This window comes from Dromiciops gliroides, chromosome 2, assembly GCF_019393635.1.
Source record: "Dromiciops gliroides isolate mDroGli1 chromosome 2, mDroGli1.pri, whole genome shotgun sequence".
NCBI classification, from domain to species: domain Eukaryota; kingdom Metazoa; phylum Chordata; class Mammalia; order Microbiotheria; family Microbiotheriidae; genus Dromiciops; species Dromiciops gliroides.
In genome coordinates this window covers 638,157,834-638,182,168 of record NC_057862.1, presented here as the reverse complement: position 1 = coordinate 638,182,168, position 24,335 = coordinate 638,157,834, and the positions used below count along the sequence as shown (strand labels likewise).

The 24,335-nt window shown below is 42.8% G+C and overlaps 1 protein-coding gene across 2 annotated transcripts in view; it reads left to right on the top strand.

Annotated features, from left to right (window-relative positions):
• Positions 1-24,335, top strand: part of RANBP10 (RAN binding protein 10) — a 129,347-nt gene that overhangs the window by 8,341 nt on the left and 96,671 nt on the right. For both annotated transcript variants that reach the window (XM_043981034.1, XM_043981033.1), the window contains exon 3: positions 13,797-13,849. In XM_043981034.1, the coding sequence (XP_043836969.1) occupies positions 13,797-13,849 (53 nt within the window). The remainder of the gene's footprint in view (positions 1-13,796; positions 13,850-24,335) is intronic.

The window sequence follows — 24,335 nt, the reverse complement described above, 5'->3', positions numbered from 1 at the left end:
GGCTAAGGGTTTTAATTCTATTCTAAAGGCCATAGGGAGCCCCCGGAGGGTTTTGAGCGGTTAAGCCTTTTTTTGCATCAGGAAGACTTTTGAAGTGAAGGAGTGATTAATCTTGACGGGACAGGAGCTCTGCTGTCTTCTCTTTTGAATGGAACAAGCACTATTATAGAGAAGAGAGTGACTGTTATGGGCAGTGACCAGAGAAAGCACCTGTATACATGAGATAGAGCATCTCTTGTATGAAATTTGTTAGTCAGCTCAATGAAGCCATGCTTTCTGTAGGTTTCTGCTAGTGTCCTGGGAAGGTATTTATAGAGTATGACTTTGGTATTCATTGGAATGGGAGTTTACCTTCAGATCGAGGGATCTTGGTTCTGGGTAATGGTGGAGTGGTGATGTTACCTGTTATTTATGATCAAAGGATAGTGGTGAGTTGCCCTCTCCCCTTTTCTCTGGTCATTCCTTCAGGGGTGGACCTTTGCAGCATGATGTTATTTCAATCCTGGGGAAGGGGGGGGGGGTGGTGTAGCAGGGAAATAGACAAAGAAACTTGACTCCACCTGGTGATGTTTTAGACCTAATGCAGTTCACTGGGTTATGAGCAAAATTCCCTGGCTCAGATTATTGACTTGTTTCACACTTCAAAGCCAGGGGCTGCTTTTCTGAGATATTTCCATTCTTGGTCCTAAAGACTTTCCAGGTTTTTTCCCTACTTTTTTGTGGCCTTCTGCCTCCTAGAGCAGTCTCTGAGATTGCTGTGACAAGGTCCTGTCTGGGTGAGAGGTGGCCAGCTCTTTTGGTGTCTGGTAGAATTAGGGGGTCTTTAGTGGGTATTTAGTCAGATGAGCAAACTGGACTCTAGAGAAGACGTACTTTCTTCTGATATTGTTATTGATGATAGCGGTAAATCCAAGAAGCAAAATTGTTTTGTGCCCCAGTGCCCAAGACCAGGGTTTGAGTTATTAGAAAGAGCCATTTTTGGGTTCTTGTTACCTTATACCTCTCCTTCTTGAAGTTGTGAAAGTGTAGATCCTTCTCATGGATAGTAGGATGGTAACGTGAGATAGGCCACAGATGAAAATCTCTTCTAGGCCCTGAACATCACACTTCTCTTACCTTAATAAATGACTAGTCATTTATTAAAGAAAATCACTGGAAGGAACGAGTTGTGACATAACTCGTTCTAGGCCTCACCTGGTTTGTTTGTGTACAATTGCTCTATTCTTGGGTTAGAGATTTCATTGGGTTTGGTTCAGACAACAATGGGAATCAGCTATCTTGTTTGCTCTGGTACAGTGCAGGTCACTCAAGCTGCCTGGGCCCAACTGAATAATCCTGTGTGACACAGAGCCATGTTTTTATTCATTGGATCATCACTAGTATTTGTTGAGTGTTTACTGTCTGTTGCCACAGTACTCATTGAGGTGCTTGTGTAGATAGGAAGTTTGTCCCTTCAGTAGTGCTCTGGTGGGGGGGGGGGGGGGGGGAGGTATTGATTTACCCTTTCCTTGTGTTTTCTGACCTTTCTTTCTTTCTTTCTTTCTTTTTTTTTGTGTGTGAGGCAATTGGGGTTAAGTGACTTGCCCAGGGTCACACAGCTAGTAAGTGTCAAGTGTCTGAGGCTGGATTTGAACTCAGGTCCTCCTGACTCCAGGGCCGGTGCTCTATCCACGTGCACCACCTATCTGCCCCATTTTCTGACCTTTCTTAAGGTGCACTGTAAATTACCTGTCATTGACGCATCCATCTCCTTGTTGTACCCAGGAGATTGTGATATGTGTTAGGATGGCTACCAACATGCACAGTATGACTCTTGTGTTTGCTTTGTGACCATGGCAGGTGATGTAACCTCTTAAGGCCTCAGTTTCTTCATCTGTAAAATAGGGATAAAATAGCACTTACCCCACAGTGTTGTTGAAAGGGTCAAGTGACATAATAATATCTGTCAAGCTCTTTGCAGACCTTAAAGCTTTGTAAAATGTTAGTTTCTTATCATCCCCAACCCTCTCATCTATCCTGATGTGGTCTAGTAGAAAAAGAGCATTGGGCACTGAGTCAGAAGAGCCAAACCCCCTTTCTGCTTTTGATTGTCCACATAAGCTTGAGCAACTTATTTTCTTTCTTTGGAGCTGATTTCTTGTCTATGAAATGACAATTTCTAGGTAGCTTTTAAGACCCGTGTACTCAGGATTTTGAACATGTTTGCTATCCCAGCCTGCAACAGCCGTTTGTCAAAACATGTTTGTGTCTGTTTGGCACTTCTGGGCAGATGTGGCAGAGAACACAGTATGTGCTTTGTCCTGTGGCATCTACGTGTTCTGAGGCAGTGAGCTTCCTGGGGCCCTGCTTACCCTTTCCATAGTGCCAGGACTCCAGCATCTGTGTGCTTGTTGTTCTGGTGTTCTTTGTCATCTTTCAGAAAGCATCTTTTGGGTTCCTCTGCAATGCTCCCTCCTTCACTGAGGGGATGGTGTTCCTGCATAAACAGACACCACTTAGAGACCCTTGTACCTCTCAGGCCCAGGATAACCCACCTGCCTAGACAGTAGCACAAACACAGGAGGAGTTCGTGGTACCCCTCTCCCTAGCTCAGGCCTATGCCATCCCTGCTGGCCGGCCAAGGTCTCCACAGTCAGTTTCACTTTGGGTTACTTTTCAGCTTTTTCTGGGGAAAGTTTTGCTCTGGTAAGGGCTTACTAGGAGTTTTTAAGCCCATTCACGACTTCACTGTAAGCAAGGTCTTTCTTCATTCTCATTCTTATTCTGTATTCACTCCTAAACTTGTCTGGCAGATCATTTTCTGTCTTGTGACCAAACTAAAGAAAGATGTGAATCATGATTGTTTCCAGTACCTTCCCCACGGCTGTGGCGGGAGGGATTCTTTCCTTGAGTTCTGAAGAAGTTGTGACACATTGGTAGAAGACTAGACTCTTGAGAAAAGTTTCTCTGCCAAGAATGAACTCCCAAGATAGAAACTTGGTGGAGCTTGAGCTCTGTCTCCTTATACAGAATGTCCCCAGCCCTCAGCAGCTGGAGGCTCTGCTGACTCTGTGGAGTGGTCAGCTCGTGGTCTCTCCAGGAGCAGGTTCAGACTGAATAATTCTGGTATCCTCCTGCTGAGTGATCATGTGTGTGTGTGTACACACAAAATCAGACAGACACACACACACACAATCTCCCTCATCTGGTAGCATTTGGGGAATAGATTTGTTACCAATGAGAAAGCTGCTCAAACAATCCTTAGCAAACAAGCATTTGATCTGTCAGGATCCTTCTGAAGACTACAGTGTAGACTTTTGAACTGCAATGTATTTCTTTTAAACCAATAGCTAGAGATGCCTCTGTAGACTCTGTTTATTCTGATTGAAAAACTACCCCCCCACATACCCCCTCCCCCGCAAACTTTTTTCTTTTTGTATTTACCTGTCTTGCCATAGATTAGATTTAAACTTTCTAAAGCATTGATGGAAAGAATAGACAACAGTCAGTCACTTTCTGAAGATTCTGAATTTGTTTAGAAGATGACATCATTCCTGGTGATTAGAGTGAAGTTTTAGAAAATATTATTTTTATTGTTATCCCTGATTTTCACATTACCTTCATTTCCAAATATTTCCTTTCTTCTCCATTTTGTTGTAACAAAGATTTAAAAAAGAGAAAATAAGACAGTTCGGCAAAACTAACTCACATTTCTACCCTCTCTGATAGCATATACAATGTTCCATACCCTAGCTCTTCTCTGGCTGGGGCCAGGCTTGATAATCATAATTACACAGGTTTAATTTATTTATTTTTTTCCCCATTTACACTGTTGACAGTTGTCATGCATATTGTTTTCTTTTATTTCACTTCGCATCAGTTTATTCACGCCTTCCTGCCCTTCTCTGAATTCTTCCAATTCAGCCTTTGTTGTGGCTCACCAATATCCCATTACATTGACATACCTTAAACTTGGAGAGTGAATTGTCTTTAATCATTCCCTTCTTAAAGGAATCATCTAGATTTAGCCATGGATACCATAGCTCTGAAAATTCTGAGATTAAATTGGAGGTGAAGAGCTCACAGCTTTACTTTAGCTTAGTGGTTAAACATGAAACTTTTTCTTATTGTAATTTGAGGTTTTTGTAACACAAACCCCAAAACACAAACCCATTTACTCATTTCTTGGCTTCTCAGTCTAGGGTTTGGATTGATCTTGATGGCCAGCTGACCTACTCTCTTCACAGTGACTTAATTCTTGGACGAAAGTCTTGTTTTTTAATTAAAGTTCTTTTTTTTTTTTTGCTGTTTCTGTAATTGACAAACATGAGAAAACACGAGTATTTCCATGTCTACAGAAGCAGAAGAAAAAAGAGGAATGTATGTAAAACCGTGACTGTTACATAGAGCAAGCATTAAAAAAGGGAATATAATAAATTCAGCATGTTAATTTCAAAGATACCCTGCTTGTTTGTCTTGAAAATACTGTGAGCCATCTCCATGTAGAAATATTTGTAGTGCATTGGGGGCACTTCTAGCTTTTTGACATTGTATCCAGAACTTCTTGACTATTCAGCAGCATGTGTTTTTCTGCCTACTGCTTTCATAACCAATACACAGTATTGAGATTTGACGTTTTTGCCCCTTGTTTTAGCACTTTATGCCAGTTTTGCTTGATCTTGGCACTTCTAACCTGACCATTGCTAGATGAACCTCTAGCTTCTCTTCTTGACAGTTTTAGGCTTCTTGAGCACAGGCATACTGAGAGATCAAGAGAGCCTTCTAAGAGTGGAACTCTCTTCAAGTTAGCTCTCTTCTTACCCCTCTCCCCTGCACTTATCCTTGATTATCAATGGATCATAGTTTTTAGAACTAAGTGAACTTTAGGGTTTTGTAGTCCAGTGATGTCCAGCTCTAATAGATATGGATCCCTGTCAAGCACAGTGACTTAAAAAATCAGAAATTAACATTATCTAGGTTGTATGATATTTTTGTTTATTTTGTGAAACATTTCCCAATTTTATATATATGTGTGTGTGTGTGTGTGTGTGTGTGTGTGTGTGTGTATATATATGGTTTGGGTTTTTTGGGGGGTCAGGGCAATGGGGGTTAAGTGACTTGCCCAGGGTCATACAGCTAGTAAGTTTCAAGTGTCTGAGGTCAGATTTGAACTCAGGTGCTCCTGAATCCAGGGCTGGTGCTTTATCCACTGTGCCATCTAACTGCCCCCTCCTCCCCCAATTATATTTTTTTTATCTCATTTGGGCTGTACCCAGGAATTAGGTGAAGATAAGTTCAACACCTCTGATGGAGGTGTGCCACACTCACCCCCTCCCATTTCCCTCCCCATTTTACAAATAAGAAAACTGAGTCTCATAGGTAAGTGAAGGTTCTTTTGTTGTTTCAGTGTGTCCAACTCTTCCTGACCCCATTTGGGGTTTTCTTGGCAAAGATAATAGAATCGTTTGCCATTTCCTTCTCCAGCTTATTTTATAGTTGAGGAAACTGAGGCAAACAGGGTGAAGTGACTTCCTGGAGTCACAAAACTAGCAAGTGTCTGAGGTCAGATTTGAACTCAGGAGGATGAGTTTTCCTGACTCTAGCCTGACACTCTGTCTGCTGTGCTACCCAGCTGCCCCAAGCTTTTAACTGGGGGTCTTCATAAGCTGAGATTAGACAGTTGATCTTGCCTAAGACAACACAGGCAGTACATGACAGGGCCAGGACTTCCACCCCTGTCCAGTACATGTTTCCTCCCAAAGGTCTCCACTTCGAAAGCAAGCTGTGCGATCTAACCTGTTTTTTCCTCAAGTTACTGTGTCCAGTATTTACTTATCCATGTACTTGTTGAATTTAAGCTGGTCCTCTAACCCCCAGATCCAGTGGTGTCTCACCACACCCATGCTTGTATTGGGTCTTCTCTATTTCCTTAACTTTTTTCATCATTGTAGTCTCTGTAAGCTCCGAGAGAACTGGGACTGAGTAGCCTACAACTTTGGCTCTCCTCACTTGGGTATTCAGTGCTTGCTGTTTGTAGAGGGGACACAAGGCCCACTCTCTGCCCTCGTGGAGATTTTACAGTCTGGTTAGGGAATCACACACAGATGACAGATAGAAAATCTAACTCGAGTGTGCTTATGGAGTGCCTTTTTGGAGGATGTTTCAAGGCAGCACTTGAGTAACAAAAACTGATTGATGGAGGGATGAAATGATGGACAAGGCCCGGTTCTGCTGCTGGATATGTGCCTTGGACAAGACCTTTCCCCTGTTAGTACCTAAGATGACCTGCCCACCTCTGGAGGGTATTGTGTGATAGGTCTTTCTTCAGAGCCTGCCTGTGGAAACAGCATTGCCAAACTGAAAGGACCTTAGAGCAGCACTTGTTTGAGATGGATGGGACCTTGGAAGTCCTCAGGTCCCACTCTCCAGTTCTTTTCAGAGACAAGAAGCTAATAAAGCCTCTCAGGAAAAGTACTGGTAGCTTCCTGACACCACACCGGTAGTCAGTGAGCATATGGATCCTTGTCTTTTCTTAAGGAATCCTGGGAATTCCTCCATGGAGGTCGAGGTTACTGGAGAACTTGGCTTTTTTCTGCTCCTGCTCCCTGGCCCTGAAAGCTTGGGCTTAGAGTATAATTTTGACCATCACGACTTGTGTTAGATATTGAGGCTCAGTTTGTTGTAATGGAAAGAACACAAATTTGTTTCAAGGACCAGCCTTCAGACCTCAGGCCTGCTTCTTACTAGTCATATGACATGAAGGAAGTCACAATCTCTCTGGACCTTGGCTTTCTCATGTATAAAATAAGGAGGTTGGATTAGTTCTCTCAAGTTCTTTCTAGCTTCAGAGCCAGGGATCCTGGGATAGGGATTGTTTGCTGTGCCTTAGACTGCCATGCAACACTTGGAGCCTCAGTGCACTTATATCCCTGTTCATTTACCTGAGAACACAGAAGGGCTTGAGATGCAGGTAGACCTGCAGAAGGAAGTTGACACCTACACCTATGAGCCTTCCCAGACCTCAGGTTTCAGTTACACAAGGAGCAGTTCAAAACAAGAGGCCAGGTGACATAGGAACATAAAGTTAGAAGTTATTTTAGCCTTTGTATTTGAGTCCAAGATGATAAAATACCAGTGGTTATATTAACAGCCCTTATCAATAGCCTGGCTTTCCAACATGCAAAAAAGACTACTTTTTAATTGTGAGCAAATTTTAAAGCCCTTCAGGAAAGGGTTGCTCTCACTTTCTGAACACAAGAGACCATGTTAAGATCCAAGCCAACATATCCAGTACCTTGCATATGGAAAATGTGAATGATTTTTTTCGGAGGATGAGTGAGTGAATGAATGTAACAGTTAAGTGGCTCCATTTGTAAAGAACTGTGCCTAGGATCTGAAATACCAAATCAAAAATGAAAAACAGTTCAGCTCTCATGGGATTTAGGAATGTATTTGATCCCAAGATCCAAAGCTCTAATGAAGCCGCATGCTCTAGGAGCAAGAATCAAACCCTTTTCAATTTTGTAAATTATTGAAGGATATATATATAAAACTTTCACTATGCTGACATGTCCAAAAGAGGAATGAATGCCTCAGGAAGTGGTAATTCCCCCATAACTGGAGGTATTCCAATGGAAGCTGAATGATTGCTTGCTGGGGATGACCTAGAGGAGTTTTCCTGGCCATAGGTGGGGTGGGTGGACTAAGTGGCTTTGTGTTGTCTGCCTACAACAGAGCCCTGATGATGCAGTTCAGTTGAATTCACTAAACATTAAGTTTGTCTACCCGCCCTGGCACTGAGACTGCAGAGAGAAAAGCTCCCAAGCATGCATCCTCCAAGTGGAGAAGTAGGAGAAGATAGCCATGAAACCCGCAACTTGCTCTAAAATTGGAGAGCTTGGGGAGGACCCGCATATTGGGTGGGAGTCAGAGGCCTGACCTGTAGGCCTGACCCTGCCATCTGCTGCTTGTGTGGTCTTAGGCAGGTCCTGGGGGCTCTCTGGGCCTCAGTTTCCTCATCTGAAGACAAGAAGTAGGCTGAGCTTGATGGTCCATCATTGGTCACTGGACATTGCCTCTTTTGGGCTTCTTTGACTGTGGGAAGGGCCTTAGGGTGAATGCCATTTCCAAGTAAGGGATCTTCAGGTATTTCTCTTTCCTAAACAAACATCCTCATCAGTGACATGTGTGAGGTGTAACCCTGGAGTGATGGAGACTTGCCCTTTCAGTGGTCATCCTGGCTCCAGCCAACCAAGGAAGAGGTTTGTACAGAGAGGGTTATCTGGTAGAATAAGCCCATGGAGCTTATTTCTCTTATTAGCAAGAACAGACTTTGGATCTTGTCTAATCTATCTCTCTCTCTCTCTCTCTCCCCAGCATTTCTCTAGGACAGTAGAAAGTTTATAAAAGTTCATCTTCTTTTGCCTATTCTTACAGTAGAGTCCACATTTCCTTCAGGTGAGGGCATGTCTTAGCAGATCTGTTTGGAGGACAGTGGCTTATAATCATAAATGTGACTTTGAGTCACCCACCACCTTGGCTAATATCAAACAAGCCAGGATCTCAGAGAACTCCTGAAGTGAAAAAGAGGACCTATGTTATTTTCTTTCTTTCTCATTAAGAGTACTCAGTGGGAAGGGAGAAATCGATTGAAAAGTGGAAATCTTATTTCCAAGGTCCCATGTGGGTGATGTGGAGATGATCAGAATTTCCTCCCCTTGCCCAGCCTTCCCTTGTTGATTCAGCTGGCCTTGTGTCTGGTAACCGGACTAGTAGAAAGAGAACTTATCTGAGGGTCTTTTGTGCACTAACCTTCCTGGGCTCTTCTCCACCCCCTCTAGTTCTAGCTGTCTAGGACTTCCAGAAAACTCGTTTTTCATGTACTTCCTCTAGTATCTTTTTTTTTTTTTTTGGCGGGGCAATGGGGGTTAAGTGACTTGCCCAGGGTCACACAGCTAGTGTCAAGTGTCTGAGGCTGGATTTGAACTCAGGTACTCCTGAATCCAGGGCTGGTGCTTTATCCACTGCGCCACCTAGCTGCCCCCCTCCTCTAGTATCTTTACACATAGAATAGGACAACTCCTGCTTTTTGAGTCTAAGGTTTCGGTGAAGATGGTGAATGGATGAGTGATTTTCATAGGTTTGAGGAACTTCCCTCTACTTAGCTGTACTAGTACATTCAGAGATTTGCCCAGGGTGTTGAGAAGTTAAGTGGCTTGCCCAGTGTTTTTATAGCCAGGATGCATCACAGGCTGGATTTGAATCCAGAGCTCCCTGACCTTCCTTTATTATGGTTTTCAAAATGCTTGGATCAGCTAATGGTGGTTGCTGCTACTCTTGTTTTTTATTTTGAAATTTTTTGTTTTAAGGAATGGTTCTCCAGGGGAATGGAAGGATGAAGTGGGAACATAAAAACAAAAGATAAGATGAAAAATCTAAATTTGGGGAGGGGGGTGTGGGGTAATGAGGGTGAAGTGACTTGCTCAGGGTCACACAGTGTCAGGTGTCTGAGGTTGGATTTGAACTCAGGTCTTCCTGAATCCAGGGCTGGGTGCTTATCCACTGAAAAATCTAAATTTAAAAAATGCTTTGGATCAAGTAGGGGAGGCTGAGTTATTGATAACCCCAGTAATGGTCTTGGACAAATTATGTAACTTCTGTGGACCTTAAGTTTCTTCATCTGTAAAATTAATCATCACTAAACATTTGTGCCTGCTGTGTCAGGCAGTCTGTTGGGGGGTGGGGTACAAAAAGCAGCAAAGTCCCTGCCCTCAAGGAGTTCACAATCACAAACAAATACACACAAAGCAGGCTCTACACAGGTAAAATGAACATAATTAGCAGAGGGAAGGCATTAGAACTGGAGGTGGGAAAGGCTTCCTGTAGAAGATGGGATTTTAGTTGGCACTAAAGGAAGTCAGGGAGGTCAGGAGGCAGAGTGGGAGTGGGAGAGGGAGAGCATTCCAGGCATGGAATGTCTGGGGCCCAGAAAATTCTGGGAGCTGAGATGGGGAGAAACAGCCTTCTACGAGAAAGATCCCAGAGGCCACTGTGCCTGGATCAAGGGGAGTAAGGTAAATTAGGGAAGAGAGAGAGCGAGCGAGTTGTGTGTGCATGTGTAAAAGGTGGAGAAACATATTTGTATTACTATTTTTCCTGGGACAAAAGGTTCTGGCTGTAACCTAATAGGAAATCTGCCAGCATTACTAATTTCCCCTTGTAACTGGGCAGTTGGCAATGTTTGCGTCTCTTATTTAAGCAGGGCATAGTCTGGTTAGGTACTGTGGCATATGCATATTCTGTAGACTTGAAGAAACCAATTGTGCATCCCACGGACTGCTACAGAAAATAAGCCTACTTGGCTTTCTACAGTAGGAAATACTCATCAGAATTCTGTTTATCTTTCTTTAACTTTCTGCATTTGTTAAATTCAGTGACACACTGTCAGAATTCCTTGTCAGGGCCCCCCATGCTGAGTAGGTCATAGGACTTTTTAGTCCCTGGGCAGTGTCCTGGCTCAGATTGAGAGAGTGGGTTTTGGAGCAGTTTAGGGAGACTCCCTTCACCACCATGTTCTAGTTCTGGAGAAGGCATCCATCCTCTGATTGCCGCACAATCTGACGCACAGCACAACCTGCCTTTCAGAAAAGAAGCCAGATTCCCCGAAGTCTAGTTCCCTGTAGTTAAGTACTGTTGTTCTCCAAAACAGCACGCTAATCTAGTGCCCCATGAAGACTGCTTTTGAATTGATTGGCGAGAGAGAGTTGCATTGTTGAGCAGTGAAGTGTTCCTAGAGAAACAAATTTTACAAATAAATAAAGTTTATTCCTTTGAGTGCAAAAGCTTTTTAAAAATTTTAACTCTTTTGAATGGAAATCTCTCTAAAATGTATTGCATAAATCTGGTTTTTAAAAAGTTTTTTGATAACTTTTGTTTTATGTACAGGTAATTTTCCAATAGATTCTCCTAGATTCCTTCTTTGTTAACAATAAAAACAGTTAAACAAAACCAACTAATACATTTGGAACTGACAACTTATGCAACATTTGATAACTATAGTACTTGGCCTCTTTACTGAGAGGAGAAAGATGTGTTTTATCACTTGTCCTCCTGAAATAAAATTGGTTGTAGTAGTTAAACTGAGACTAGGCTACCTCTTAGTATAGTTTTCATTTCTATTTCTGTAGTTATTGTGCATATCATTCTTTGATTTCTGCTGCCTTAAACAATATAAATGAAAATGACTGTATCATCATGAACAGTATTATCATTATGTGCTGTAATGCAAGGCTTGGGGGGGAGGTGTTTCTCCACTCAAATCTTCTTTGACTTAGGTACTTTACATTCTTGCTTTCTCTTAGTACTGTGGGCAGTGAACCTGCATCTAGCAGTGTCCTGTTCCTCGCGCCTCTAATTTGATTCCAATCTCTTATAGGCTATGAAACCAAAAAACTATACTGGTTAGAATTATTTGTAAAGCTAGAGTAAAAAGTCCTTGAGTGAGAATGTAAAGGGCTTACCGAGTCTGTGGCCTTTGTGATAAAGTGTCATCATCTAGGAAAGTGCTCATATGTAAGTTCTCAGCGGCTTTTGTGTGTGTTGTGTTGTGTGTTTTTTTTTGGGGGGGGGAACAATAGTGCTGATGTATTGTCACTATTTGGAGGGTTTTTTTATTTTCTTCTTAGTTTTGACTGTTTTGAATGATTGAGATTGCTGCTGCCTGTGAGATTTAGTTAATCCATTATTTCCTCATCTGCTTGCCTAATGGACTAATAGAGAGAGAGAGAGAGAGTGTGTGTGTGTGTGTGTGTATGATGGAGTTTTAACTGTAAAACTTAGCTGGAGGGTAATTCAATGTTCAGCCTTTAATAGAATCACAGAATCTCAAGCTTGAAAGCAATAGTCAACCATCTAGTCCATTGCATGCCTGAATCAAGCAGTCACCTCACACATCTTAAGGCACAGATATGATCACGGAAACTCTTCTTACAAGAGTCTTTTCTTGCTCATTGAGCTCCAGGGGTAGCATTGGTGGGGGCCTTGTGGAGAGACACTGGGGCCTGGCCCTGCCCCTTATCAGCTTTGTGAGTTTGGCAAATCATATAACCTTTTACCTTCTTTTAGCTTGGACATTTCTTGAGGGCCATGAATGACTACAGATTTTGTCAACTTTTCATACCTAATGTTTAGCATGTAGTAGGTACTTCATAAATATTATTGAATTTTGGAAGAATCTCTTTGAACTTCATTCCTTCATCTGTCAAATGAGTGCTTACACTGCCTACCTTACAGGGTTATTGTGAGGTTCAGATGAGTTTGTAGAATGCTTGTTAAATTTTACTTGGAGAAGACTTATGTCCAAGACATTCATTATCCTTAGGCAAACCAAACTTAATTAACTGGGCCTGTTCTCAGAGGACAGACATAAAGAGTCTGGCCCATTTTCAGAGCCCTTCCAGTTTGTGTTCTTCTGGAAGTCTTTGTGAACCCCTGATTGCTTGAGTTGGTGCCACAGTGACTCAGTAAAAAGGTACTTAAGTGGGTTGATTCAGTAGAGAGATAACAGATTTACAAATGTAGCTGTGTTCTTCTGGGACTTTCCTCAAAGGAAAGGAAGAATGGGCAGCTAGGTGGCGCAGTGGATAGAGCACTGGCCCTGGATTCAGGAGGACCTGAGTTCAGATTCAGCCTCAGACACTTGACACTTACTAGCTGTGTGACCCTGGGCAAGTCACTTAACCCACATTGCCCAGCAAAAACCAAAAACCAACCAAACAAACAAAAATGTTTTGGGGCAGCTACGTGGTGCGGTTGATAAAGCACTGGCCCTGGATTCAGGAGTACCTGAGTTCAAATCCGACCTCAGACACTTGAGACTTACTAGCTATGTGACCCTGGGCAAGTCACTTAATCTCCATTGCCCTGCCAAAAAAAAAAAAAGAGAGAGAGAGAGAAGCAAAGAAAAAGAAAGGAAGAACCTTGGTATCATAGTGAAACTTAGCTGTTTTCTAGGTCTTTGGAACTGTTGCTTAGTAAAGCTTAGACTCTGAATTGACAAGCCATGCGATCATGTGCTAAGGGGCAGGAGGGGGGCTCTGCTCTCAAGGACCATTATATTTGAAAGGGAAGGGAAGCAGTCACATTATCCTCTTTAAGCCTTTTAAAAATGTTGGCAGTGTCTCCCCATCAAGCTGAATGCTGTAGATGGTGAGTGGGCTCATGAAGGAGGATAACTTTGCTCTTGTAGCCTTCAGCAGGGTCTTTGACAGGGTTGGAAGGTTAAACCAAACCTCAGGCCTTTGAATATCTAGAATAGTAGGGATGCCAGAGAGCCCAGAGTACCCACATGGGGGAGAGGGGGCCATGAGTGTTGTGGAAAAAGCATGGCCATGTGATCGATACCCAGTTAGGTTGTGTCCTTATTTTCCTATGTCAAATCTGGGTCACTTCTGCAAAACCACTTTCCTGGGGGGGTACTCAGTCTTTTGTATTGCTCTGCCAGTAAGTACAATACTACTTCTTATTGGCGTTCATTTTTGTCAGCTCCGGGGAGCTACCTGTGCTGGCATTTAAAAACCAAGATTAGTTGTCGATTACTTGAAGCTGGTTAGCCCTGAAAAGAGAGCTTGGTAGACTGCTTTAAGATACTTTTCATTTAAAAATTAGAATTCAAAGACTCCTCCCCACAAAGCCTTGATGCTTTAACCATTTTCTCTAGTTTGTTGTTCTTTCTGTTGTTCTCCTTCCTGTCTTCCCCCATGAAACTTTCAGGAGGGGGAAGGATAATTGTATGCTAACCAACATTATTTTTTTTTAAGGTACATGGGAATAGGACTCTCAGCCCAAGGTGTCAACATGAACAGACTGCCTGGTGAGTCACTAGTCAAAAGAACATTTGTTCTGCTCTCTAGATCTATTATGGGAAGGGAATCCTCTTAGTATAAAGCCATGATAGGATTCCTGTCTATCTATGAGGTTGTAATCTAGAATACAGTTGGAGGGAGAATGGCATATTGGAGATGCACTCATTGGGTTGTGATTTTGTTATTTTGGGGACCAGTCAATGATCTGGAATTTCTGGTCTTTGTGGGATTCAGTTGCAAAAATGAATTTGCGTTTGCTTTGCATTAGTGGAACTTGAACTGTTGGTGTTTTTAGCCAAGTGACCTGGGCCTTTTTCCAGTGTGATACGCCTCAGTAACCAAAAATTCCCATTGGCTTTCATTAACTAAACTGGGGCTTGGGACACAGACCTTCTGCAGGTGTGTTGCCAACACCTGCCTCCTTTGTTATTCCACAGTGTTCAAGATCAAAGTCTTTAAGTTACTGAAGCACGTGGAACTGAGTTGTTGAGGCTTCTTAGTAAATGAGATGGCATTAATAAGTAGGCTATAGGGCACCAAGGCAACTGCTGTCCACAACACCAAGCCATTCAGAGTTTTGGTCTTAATGATTGACTTGACATGCAAATCACTGGAAGTATCTTTTCAGCCATTTGGGAAAACTTAGACTGTTTGTTATAAATCCTGAAGTACTTTGAAAGATAGGGTCAGCTACATGGTACAGCGGATAGAGTGCTGGGCTTGGAGTCAGGAAGACTCATCTCCCAGAATTTAAATCTGGCCACAGACTAGCTGTATGACTCTGGACAAGTCACTTAACCCTGTTTGCTTCATCCGTAAAATGAGTTGGGGAAGGAAATGGCAAACTGTTAACTTTGCCAAGAAAACTCCAAATGGGATTACAAAGAATCAGACATGACTGGACAACAATAAAACACTTTGAAAGATGGGTGATTGATTACTTTGATGTGGGATAAAGAATACAGCTATTCCACACCTGATTTAGCTTCTGTACCTTTGGTGGCCAGATGTCTGGGGCTGAGCTTCTCCCCACACAGTGAGCTAGGCTGTCCCTGGGATGAAACACATACACAGTCAGGAGCTGGGTCCAGTTTTGAAGGCCCAGACACATTGATGGTCCATTGACAGAGCTGTTAAGAACAGCTGTGTATTGTGATGAGGCCTTGGAGAAGAACTTTGATGGAAATGGTTATAAATAATAAGCAATGTAAGTGTAGCTAGAAGAAAAAAATGCGTGTGTGTGTAAACCTAGAAAAAAAATAATTAGCTACAAGACCAGTCTGATAACTGAGCAGTCGGGATCCAAATGTATGTAGAGAAGCAGATGGCAGACCGACATTTTTTATTTTAATGTAGTTCTATAACTTTTCCATTTGAAAAGATGAAAATGAAAAGTTGAAGACCTGTCCATCTTCTTATGTGCAAAGACTGAGGTGTGAAAAGGAGAATCCTTTAAAAATGATGTGACCTTGGGGGCAGCTAGGTAGCACAGTGGATAGAGCACTGGCCCTGGAGTCAGGAGGACCTGAGTTCAAATCCGGCCTCAGACACTTAACACTTACTAGCTGTGTGACCCTAGGCAAGTCACTTAATCCCAATTGCCTCACCAAAAAAAAAAAAATGATGTGACCTCAAATTTCAAAGGGTAAAGACTGAGTTGTTATAGTCAGCAGAATGCATGATGTGAAAAGATCCCCCTAAAACAGAAGCCCCCAAATTACCCTTAAACTGCTTGGCAAAAATCACTTGATGGTATTGGTCTGTAGCATGTAGACGCTCTAGTAGAGAAGGTGTGTGTGTGTGTGTGTGTGTGTGTGTGTGTGTGTAAGGAAAGGCTCTTTTCTTTTAAGAAAGTCACCCTCTGACTCTGTGGTCTGCTAGGCTCCATAGCCTTTTCTCTCTCCTTGGCCTATGTTCCTTGGTCCAGTGGTTGTACACTTCCTTGGAACAAACTGCTGGAGAGCAGGCTAGTAGTGGTTTTATCTTGGACTGCTTTGGGATTTGCTCCCCTGTGCATGATCTCCTGCCCATCTCTGGCTTGCTTTAAGGTGAGGGGTTTGGTTTAAGTGGCCTCTCAGGTTCCTTCCATCTCTACCTTTACAGTCTGATGACTTTTTTCATCCTCTTGTCTGTCCCTGTCTCTTGCCCCATCTCTTGTCTGGCTGCCTGCCTATGCCTATCTGTCTGTCTCTCTTTTTCTCATACATTGGGTGGGCTGTGGGAAGAGGGGCATAAGGTTTTCTCCATAGAAACAGAGACGGCCTCTCTGTTCCATCCTTTCCCTCCATACTGACATTCATCCCAGGCAGCTTATTACAGTCAAAGCCGGGCTAATTAGAACTCACTAAAATGTAAACACCTGCCTGGAGAGCAGCCTGGTGTCATGTGGAAAGAAGGCTGACCGGAGCCCTGCTTTGACTCTGGCTGGGCAAGTGCCTTTAGTTTTGTAATCTCCTGTCCTGCCTCTGACTCCCAGGGGCTGTGAGGAAAGAGCTTTGTAAACATTAGAAAGCCATAAAGATAGGAGCTGCTGTTTGGCCATCACGAGCCATGGCAGGTGTTAGGTGATGGAGTCCAGCTAGAAGCATCTAACTCCAAGGATCACAGGATCACAGATTTAGAACTACGTGAGACCTCAGAAGACATCGAGGCCAGCTTGTTTGCATGGGGATTTTGAAAGTCTTCAATCATGTATTCTAAAGGACATTTCATCTCCTTCTTTGGGCATTGTCACTGGCCATCCCCATGCATGGGGCTCTCTCCCTCCTCATCTCCACCTCCTGTCCGGCCTGCCTGGCTTCCTTCTATTAGATGCCCTGCTGCCTCCTCTCCTCTTGGAGACTACCCTGAATTTGTCTTCTCTTTTATTTGTTTTTGTTTGTTCGTTTGTTTTTTTTTTTTTAATTTTTGCAGGGCAATGAGGGTTAAGTGACTTGCCCAGGGTCACACAGCTAGTTAAGTGTCAAGTGTCTGAGGCTGGATTTGAACTCGGGTACTCCTGAATCCAAGGCCAGTGCTTGATCCACTGCGCCACCTAGCTGCCCCCCTTTCTCTTTTATTTGTACAGTTGTTTGTGATCTCCTCAATTAGACTGTGAGCTCCTTGAGAGCAGGGTTTTTTGCCTTTCTTTTGTTAGTATATTCTCACTGCTTAGCACAGTGTCTGGCACTTAGTAAGTGATTAATTAATGCTTCTTGAATTAAAACAGGATTTGATAGAATCTGATTTAAAGACTCACAGCCCCCTGCCTGGGGGGTGCCCTTTTTTGTCTTTGTGAATTCTTACAAGTGGTGGTTCTGCAGGCCTCTTGTTCCTTCTCCGTAGTGAACTCTCCACTCAGTTAATTTCCTGGAAATGTTTGATTCCTCTTTTTTGTGGCCCAGTTATACTGAAACTTAAGTACTGATTAAGCAGTAGGGATAAAGGGATTGCTTGAGGTTTGCAGAAAAAGGAACCTCCCTCACAGTGGATAAAGCACTGGCACTGGATTCAGGAGGACCTGAGTTCAAATCCAGCCTCAGACACTTAACACTTACTAGCTTTGTGACCCTGGGCAGGTCACTGAGAAAATAATGGGATTTGGCCGATGCCCAGGAGCCCCACCTGAAGATTTGGAATTGGTTGAATTGGGTGAGACTGACTGATAGAATTGCTGAGAACCTACTTAAGGTTGATTAAATCAAGACCACACCTGGCTGGCCCTGAGTGAGGTGGTGTTCTCAAAGGCTGTGGACTACACATCAACAGGAGACCACCCTCAACCAATCAGTTTGAAGGACCTCCCCTTGGGCGGGGAGGGGACAGGAAGTGGGAGGTGAGGCTGGCTCCCTTTTTGTTCTGGGACTTCTGGTTGGTGGCAGAGAGAGGAAAGGCTTTTCTTGCTTTACTTTCTGTATTCCATGTGTTGTTCTCTTTTCTCTTTAATAAATGCTTAATGCCCAAAACTAGTGCTGACATTTCTAGCTTATAAGTAAACCGTAGCTAGTTCTCCCTCTACACTCGGGGCTACAAGAAACAAGGCGACCACACATTGGATTTTAAACTTCACATCACTTAACCCCCGTTGCCCTGGAAAAAAAAAAGTAATCTCCCTACCACAATAATGGAGTGACAGTTTAAATACTAAGAAAAATGAACTTTTAACAACTGAGGAGCTCCTGCCAGGGCTCTGTCAGCCCATCCTGGGGTATTAGGTAGTGTGCTCCTAAACCTAGGTTGGCCTTAAGTGGTTGTTTCCTAAGGAGTAGAGACTATTTTTACTTGTTCCTTTGCTGCCTCCTAGATAATTCCGTTTCCTATTTGATTGTTTGCTCCTTAATTGTAGTAGCCAGTCTTGATCATTATAACAATCAGGAAAACATGCCTCTCTCCTCGTTGCCGTTTGCAGGCCTCTGAGTCACTTGACTGCTTGTTTTGCCTCTTTTGCTGTTGGTGGTGGTAGTATAATGGGGAGCTCAGTGAGGGGAGGGGTAAGGGTGTATTTAGAAAGGCCTATGACCTGAAAACAAAAGGCATCTAGAATATTTGTTGTAGCTGTTTTCTTGTAAGCTCCTTGAGGGCAGGAATATGTGTTTGTCCTTCCAGGCACTTGTGTGTTGAATAACAAAAATAAACAAATTTTAAGTGCTTCCTCAACAACTAAAAAAAAAAAAGCTGACCAGGAGAGCAACTAACTGCCTTATGGAAAGGCAGAGAATAAAACCCATCTACAGAAATGCCTAATATGCTTGAGAACTAAGGATAGCGCGCTCTCCTAGGAAGGGAGAGCCCCTTGAGCTTCCGGGTATTAGGGAGGGCTCCTCGGAGGACTGACCCCTCTGTAGCACCTGAAGGAGGCAGATTCCAATCCTACTGCTACTATTGCAGCATTAGCAGCCCATCTATTGGAAGGTGTTTGCTGTTCCAGGTATGGGGGTTGGTAGGAAGTAGCAGGCAGGTAAAGCCCAGGACCAGCTAGTAGGCCAGTTTGGCAGCAGTGGGAAGAACTAGTTAGGTGAAGTAAGGCCGAAGAAGTGGTCTGAGTAGTCTGGACCCAGCTTTTGGACCTGGCTTTTGTCTTTTGGGGGATCATAAGCCCCTATCAGGTGTTGAACTTGAAATGAATTTTTCTTCAATAAAATACTTTGCAGTAGTATAGATTTTCTTTATTTGAACTTTGCAGTGTCTTCCCTTGTGATTCAGGATAAGTTGCATCATCTTGTGCCTTTGGTTCTTTGTTTATAAGTGGGGTTGTTTACTCATCAGGGCCAGGCTAACGCTGTCAAATGCTTTGAAATCATCCTTTTGAAGTTGCCACACTAGAATAGCTGGATACAGCCTGGTATGAAGCAAGAATATTAGGCCAGTTACTACCAATTAAGTTTTGTAGGGAACGAAGGATATGAGTGAAGAGGGGAGGATGTTTTGAAAACAATTTATAACATTGCACATCCCTTCAGTCATCGGGAAATTTAGCTTCCTTTTCCTACTCCCACTGACTATTGGCTTTTCAGGTATATCTATGGGATCATTTCATTCAGATCTGAAAGGATGCTTATAAATAATCCAGTCCATTCCCTCATTTTACGGATAAGGAAATTGAGGCCCCAAAAGGTTAAATTACATGTTATAAGTCACACAACTAACAAGTATCAGAGTTGGAATTTGAACCCTGTCCATACCTCTGAAATTGGTGTTCTTTCTGCTACAACTATTCCTTACTCAGTTTTTGTTTGTTTGTTTTTGGTAGATGAGAAGGGAAAAAGGTACTGCAGGCAGGTAAGGTTGTTCTCATCATTTTTTAATTTACCAACTTAGCAGGCTTCCTTTCTTTTACATAGTATCCTCCTTTCCCTAGCTTTTAAAGATTAAAAATGGAAAATAGGGATCAGATTTCATCTGGATAAGAGTTTTTTCCTTGAAGATACTAAGATGAAGAATGAGTTTTCCTACTTAATAGAGTAGCTCCCTCAGCCCCTGAGAACCATTTTACTGTGGTCTAGCCCCACACAGGTAAGCTTTCCTGTTAGGGTGTCAGTACAGTTTCCTTTGGAGACACCAATTCCTTGTTACTTTCTTTTGTGCAGGACACTATAGCCTTCCTAGCTTAGCGGCTTCAGCAGTAGTGCTTAGCATTAGTGGCAAATTTATTAATGAATTACATTGACACTGAACAAGGCAGTTGCTCTCCTGGTCCGTAAGATAAATATCACATTTCGTACTTTTCCTTTTCTTCTGGGATTAGTAAGAATAACTATGTGTTTAAATGATCATTTTGGGGACATTAAATCAAAAGGCTAAATAATAATAGTGTGACTTGTAAATCTTGCCAGTTACTTAAGTTAGGTTTTTGGCCAGTGTGTTGCTAAAGCCCCCTTTCATTGTCTCATCGTGGTGTGGGCCTGACCCTCGGTTCTCTGAGAGTTGTAAGGCTTCTGGTACAGGCTGATGACACTTCCTGTCTGTTGTCTGAGGACAGGCTTAACCAAGTTTGGAGAGTCTTGTCACTAGGTTGGTGGTAGGATGATGATTTTTGCCCATATCCATCTCCAAGATGATATACTAAACTGTAGAAGAGTGTGGTCTGCATCGGTGGAGACAAAATCCACATGTTGATAAAAATCACAGATGCTTGAGTTTCTCTCCCAGATTTCTAGGGGGTGAGTTATATTTCTCTAACTCAGTTAGATCAGTGGTTCTTACCCTGAGTCTATGGATAGATTTCAGGGGGAGCTGTGAGCTTGGATAGGAAAAGAATTAGATCTTTATTTTCACTATCTCTATCTGAAATTTAGAATTTCCTTCTGTTATTTAAAAACATATTTCTGAGAAGGTGTCCAGAGGCTTCCCCAGACTGATTTCTATCATTTATTTGTGTGTGTGTGTGTGTGTGTGTGTGTGTGTGTGTGTGTGGCAATTGGGTACCCATACTTCTCAAATTATTCTCAAAAATTGAGAAAGCATCCTACCAGAATCCTTTTATGAGACAAATATAGTTCTTTTTTTTTTTTTTTTTTTTTTTGCGGGGCAATGAGGGTTAAGTGACTTGCCCAGGGTCACACAGCTAGTGTCAAGTGTCTGAGTCTGGATTTGAACTCAGATCCTCCTGAATCCAGGGCTGATGCTTTATCCACTGTGCCACCTACCTGCCCTGCCCTGGCTTATAAGATTTAGAGCTTTAGATCATCTGGCCCAAATCCTTCGTTTCCACCTGAGGAAACTGAAGTCCAAAGAGATGTCCAGTGACTTGTTCAAAGTCACACAGAAAGTAAGTAGTAGAGCTGGCATTTGAACTGAAAATTTCTGGCTGCTTCTGCTGTAGCTCATAGCCTTCTTCTAACCTGGATGCTTGCTGATCTCAGTTTTCGCTTTAGAGTGTTTATTTTCTCTTGGTTGAAGAGATCCAGAAACATTTTCTCTCCCAAGGCATGGAGAACTCCACACTCCTATGAGGTGGGCTGTTACAAACAACTTGGTGTTTCTGTTTCTGGGAGCTCAGCTTTTGTTCAAATGCACATGTCCACCTCTGATGGGAATGTTTACTTGAAATGTTCTTTGCCTTCTGTTGCTCTGGTGGACATTGTACAGGATCAGGAGTTCTAAATTTCTACAAATGGGTCAGGGTAGCTGCCCTTCCTCAGCTTTTTTTCTTTCTGAAATATCATTTGAATCTTTAACTTTATGTTGAACGGAAGAGTGAGAAGTATGGGTAGGAAGCCAGAAAATTAGAAACGCATGAGGTATTATTTCCATAGTATCAAGAATGTTGTAGCACAGTGTCTGGAACACATAGTAGGCCTTTAATTAAAATTTGTTGTAATTTGGCCAATATTTTAAGTTGGGGCTTTAATTTAGATTTCAATTTTAAGGTTCACTTAGCAATTTCCTATGGAATATTCACCTCTCTAACTTTCATAATTTTGTATTGCTTTCATTACATTTTTGGATCAATATCTTTTTTTTTTTTTTTGCTGGACAATGAGGGTTAAGTGACTTGCCCAGGGTCACACAGCTAGTAAGTGTCAAGTGTCTGAGGCTGGATTTGAACTCAGGTCCTCCTGAATCCAGGGCCAGTGCTCTATCCACTGTGCCACCTAGCTGCCCACCCCTTTTTTTTTTTACTTGTTAAAAATTTTTTTTTGCAGGGCAATGGGGGTTAAGTGACTTGCCCAGGGTCACACAGCCAGTAAGTGTCAAGTGTCTGAGGCCGGATTTGAACTCAGGAACTCCTGAATCCAGGGCTGGTGCTTTATCCACTGCGCCACCTAGCCGCCCTCTCTTTTTTTTTTAGTGAGGCAATTGGGGTTAAGTGACTTGCCCACGGTCACACAGCTAGTGTTAAGTGTCTGAGGCTGGATTTGAACTCAGGTCCTCCTGACTCCAGGGCAAGTGCTCTATCCACTGTGCCACCTAGCTGCCCACCCCTTTTTTTTTTTTTAGTGAGGCAATTGGGGTTAAGTGACTTGCCCAGGGTCACACAGCTAGTAAGTATTAAGTATCTGAGGCCAGATTTGAACTCAGGTACTCCTGAATCCAGGGCTGGTGCTCTATCCACTGCACCACCTAGCTGCCCCCCAATATCTTTTTAATGCCAAGTATTAACAATGTTTTCCCTGTGCAGGAATTCTTGGATTGTTAGAATTGGGAGGGACCTAAAAGGTCATTTTATTTTATTTTATTTTATTTTATTATTATTAATTATTTATTTTATTTTAGTTGAGTTAAACTGAGGCCTAGAGAATGAAAGTGATTTTTCCAACATTATACAGGAGTAAATGGAACAGGTCTGGGGTTCAAACCCAGGTTTTCTAACTCTGATTCGTGTGCTTTATCAGCATTCTAGTTGGGTACATTTGCTTTTTTCCCCTCCAGGTTGGCAAATTTAAAATACATTTTTGAGTCCTCATATTAAGGAGGCATTGAACATGTTTGCCTGAGGAAGAAGGGAAAGAGGTGGAATTGAGAAAAGTCAAGTAGGGAAGAATTTTGAAATGGAGGACCCTGCTAGTGGCCAGTTCTGCATGGTGACATATCTCATGGTCAGAGAACATGGGGAAGCTAGAACAGGGTTATCCCCCGAGGAAGTGATACTACAGGTGTTGCAGCAGCCACAATCTGGAGAGATTGCCCAGTCTGTTCTGCCTGCCTGTCTGCATGGGGACCAAACCACCTGGCTCACTTGGCTTCAGCTTCTTCATTGGAAATGAAGACCATGTCTCAGGGTCCTCAGGCACCTTTTGGTCACCTTCAGGGTACACAGAGAAAGGTCTTTCTCCGTTTCCCTTCAGAAAACATGGTAAGAGGAACCAGGGGTGTCTGGGGAGGAATAGTCAGCAGTCAGAGTACCTGAGCATTCATTGACTTTTCAGGTTTGCAAGCTCATGGGTGGTAAGTGGGCATTTCCATATCCAGTTTGATCCTGCCTCTGCTTTTTTGGGTGTATTTTTGACATTTTTTCCTAATATTTGATAGTCAAAATCATCATGTGTTGTAAAACCACAATTTGTATGATTTCTTTAGAGTGAATATCAAAGTAAATATGCTTTGAGAGCAGTAGGACTTTATCAGTATTGGTTCAGACTTAAATTTTCATTTGAATTCTTCCTGGTTGAATTGTTATCTTGCTTTCTCAGTTTTCTTAGTCCCTTGTTTGGCTCTCTCCTTTGCCTCCATCACATTCACCCTATATTTACTTACCTAGTTACTGGTCACATCCCTCAGTAGCATGCGTGATGTGCCTCAGGGTCGAGATGCCATTTTTACCTTTGCATGCCTAGTGCCTAGCCCAGTGAGAGCGGACACTTAATGATGTTTATTCAGTTGAATTCCGTGTCAGTCCACGGAGTAATTTATTTTGATGGCTCATTCCTGAGGAAAAGATAAACTCAGCACAGGGTTTTGCTTTGGCTTTTTGCTTCTCTTTAGATATGGAGGACACTATCAGACTGAAGGAGGGGGTGTTTATGCTTTTTCAGGGGAAAAAATGAGTTCATGATGGAGTCAGTGGTGGCCAGACCCTCTATTCTTTTGATTTAATGAGCTCCCATGGCTTGAATTAATCATCTTTGTGCAGGTAACATCTAGATCTATTTATCCAGCCCTGGTGTCTCTTCTGGGCACCAGAACTTCTTCACCAACTGAACAACTTCATCAAAATGGCAGACATTTTGAAAGGGATGTCTTGTAGGTAGTTCAAGCTCAACATACCTAAATCTAAACCAGCTCATTTTCTTGCTCCCCAAACCTACTTCTGAGTTGTCTTATTTTTTCTAGAGGGTACCACCATCCTTCTTTTTACCACCTGGGTTGACAACTCCTCCCTCCCCTTCTCCCCACACATATGCAATCATTGTTGAGCCTTGTCAATTATATTCCAACAATGTCTCTTGCATGTGTCCCTGTCTTTCCCTTCACATAGCCACCACCGTAGTTCTGCCCCATGGGACCTCCTGCCCCCACTACTTCAGTATCTTGGGCTCCCAGTCTTCCTTCTCCAAACCATTCTCTACTAAGTCC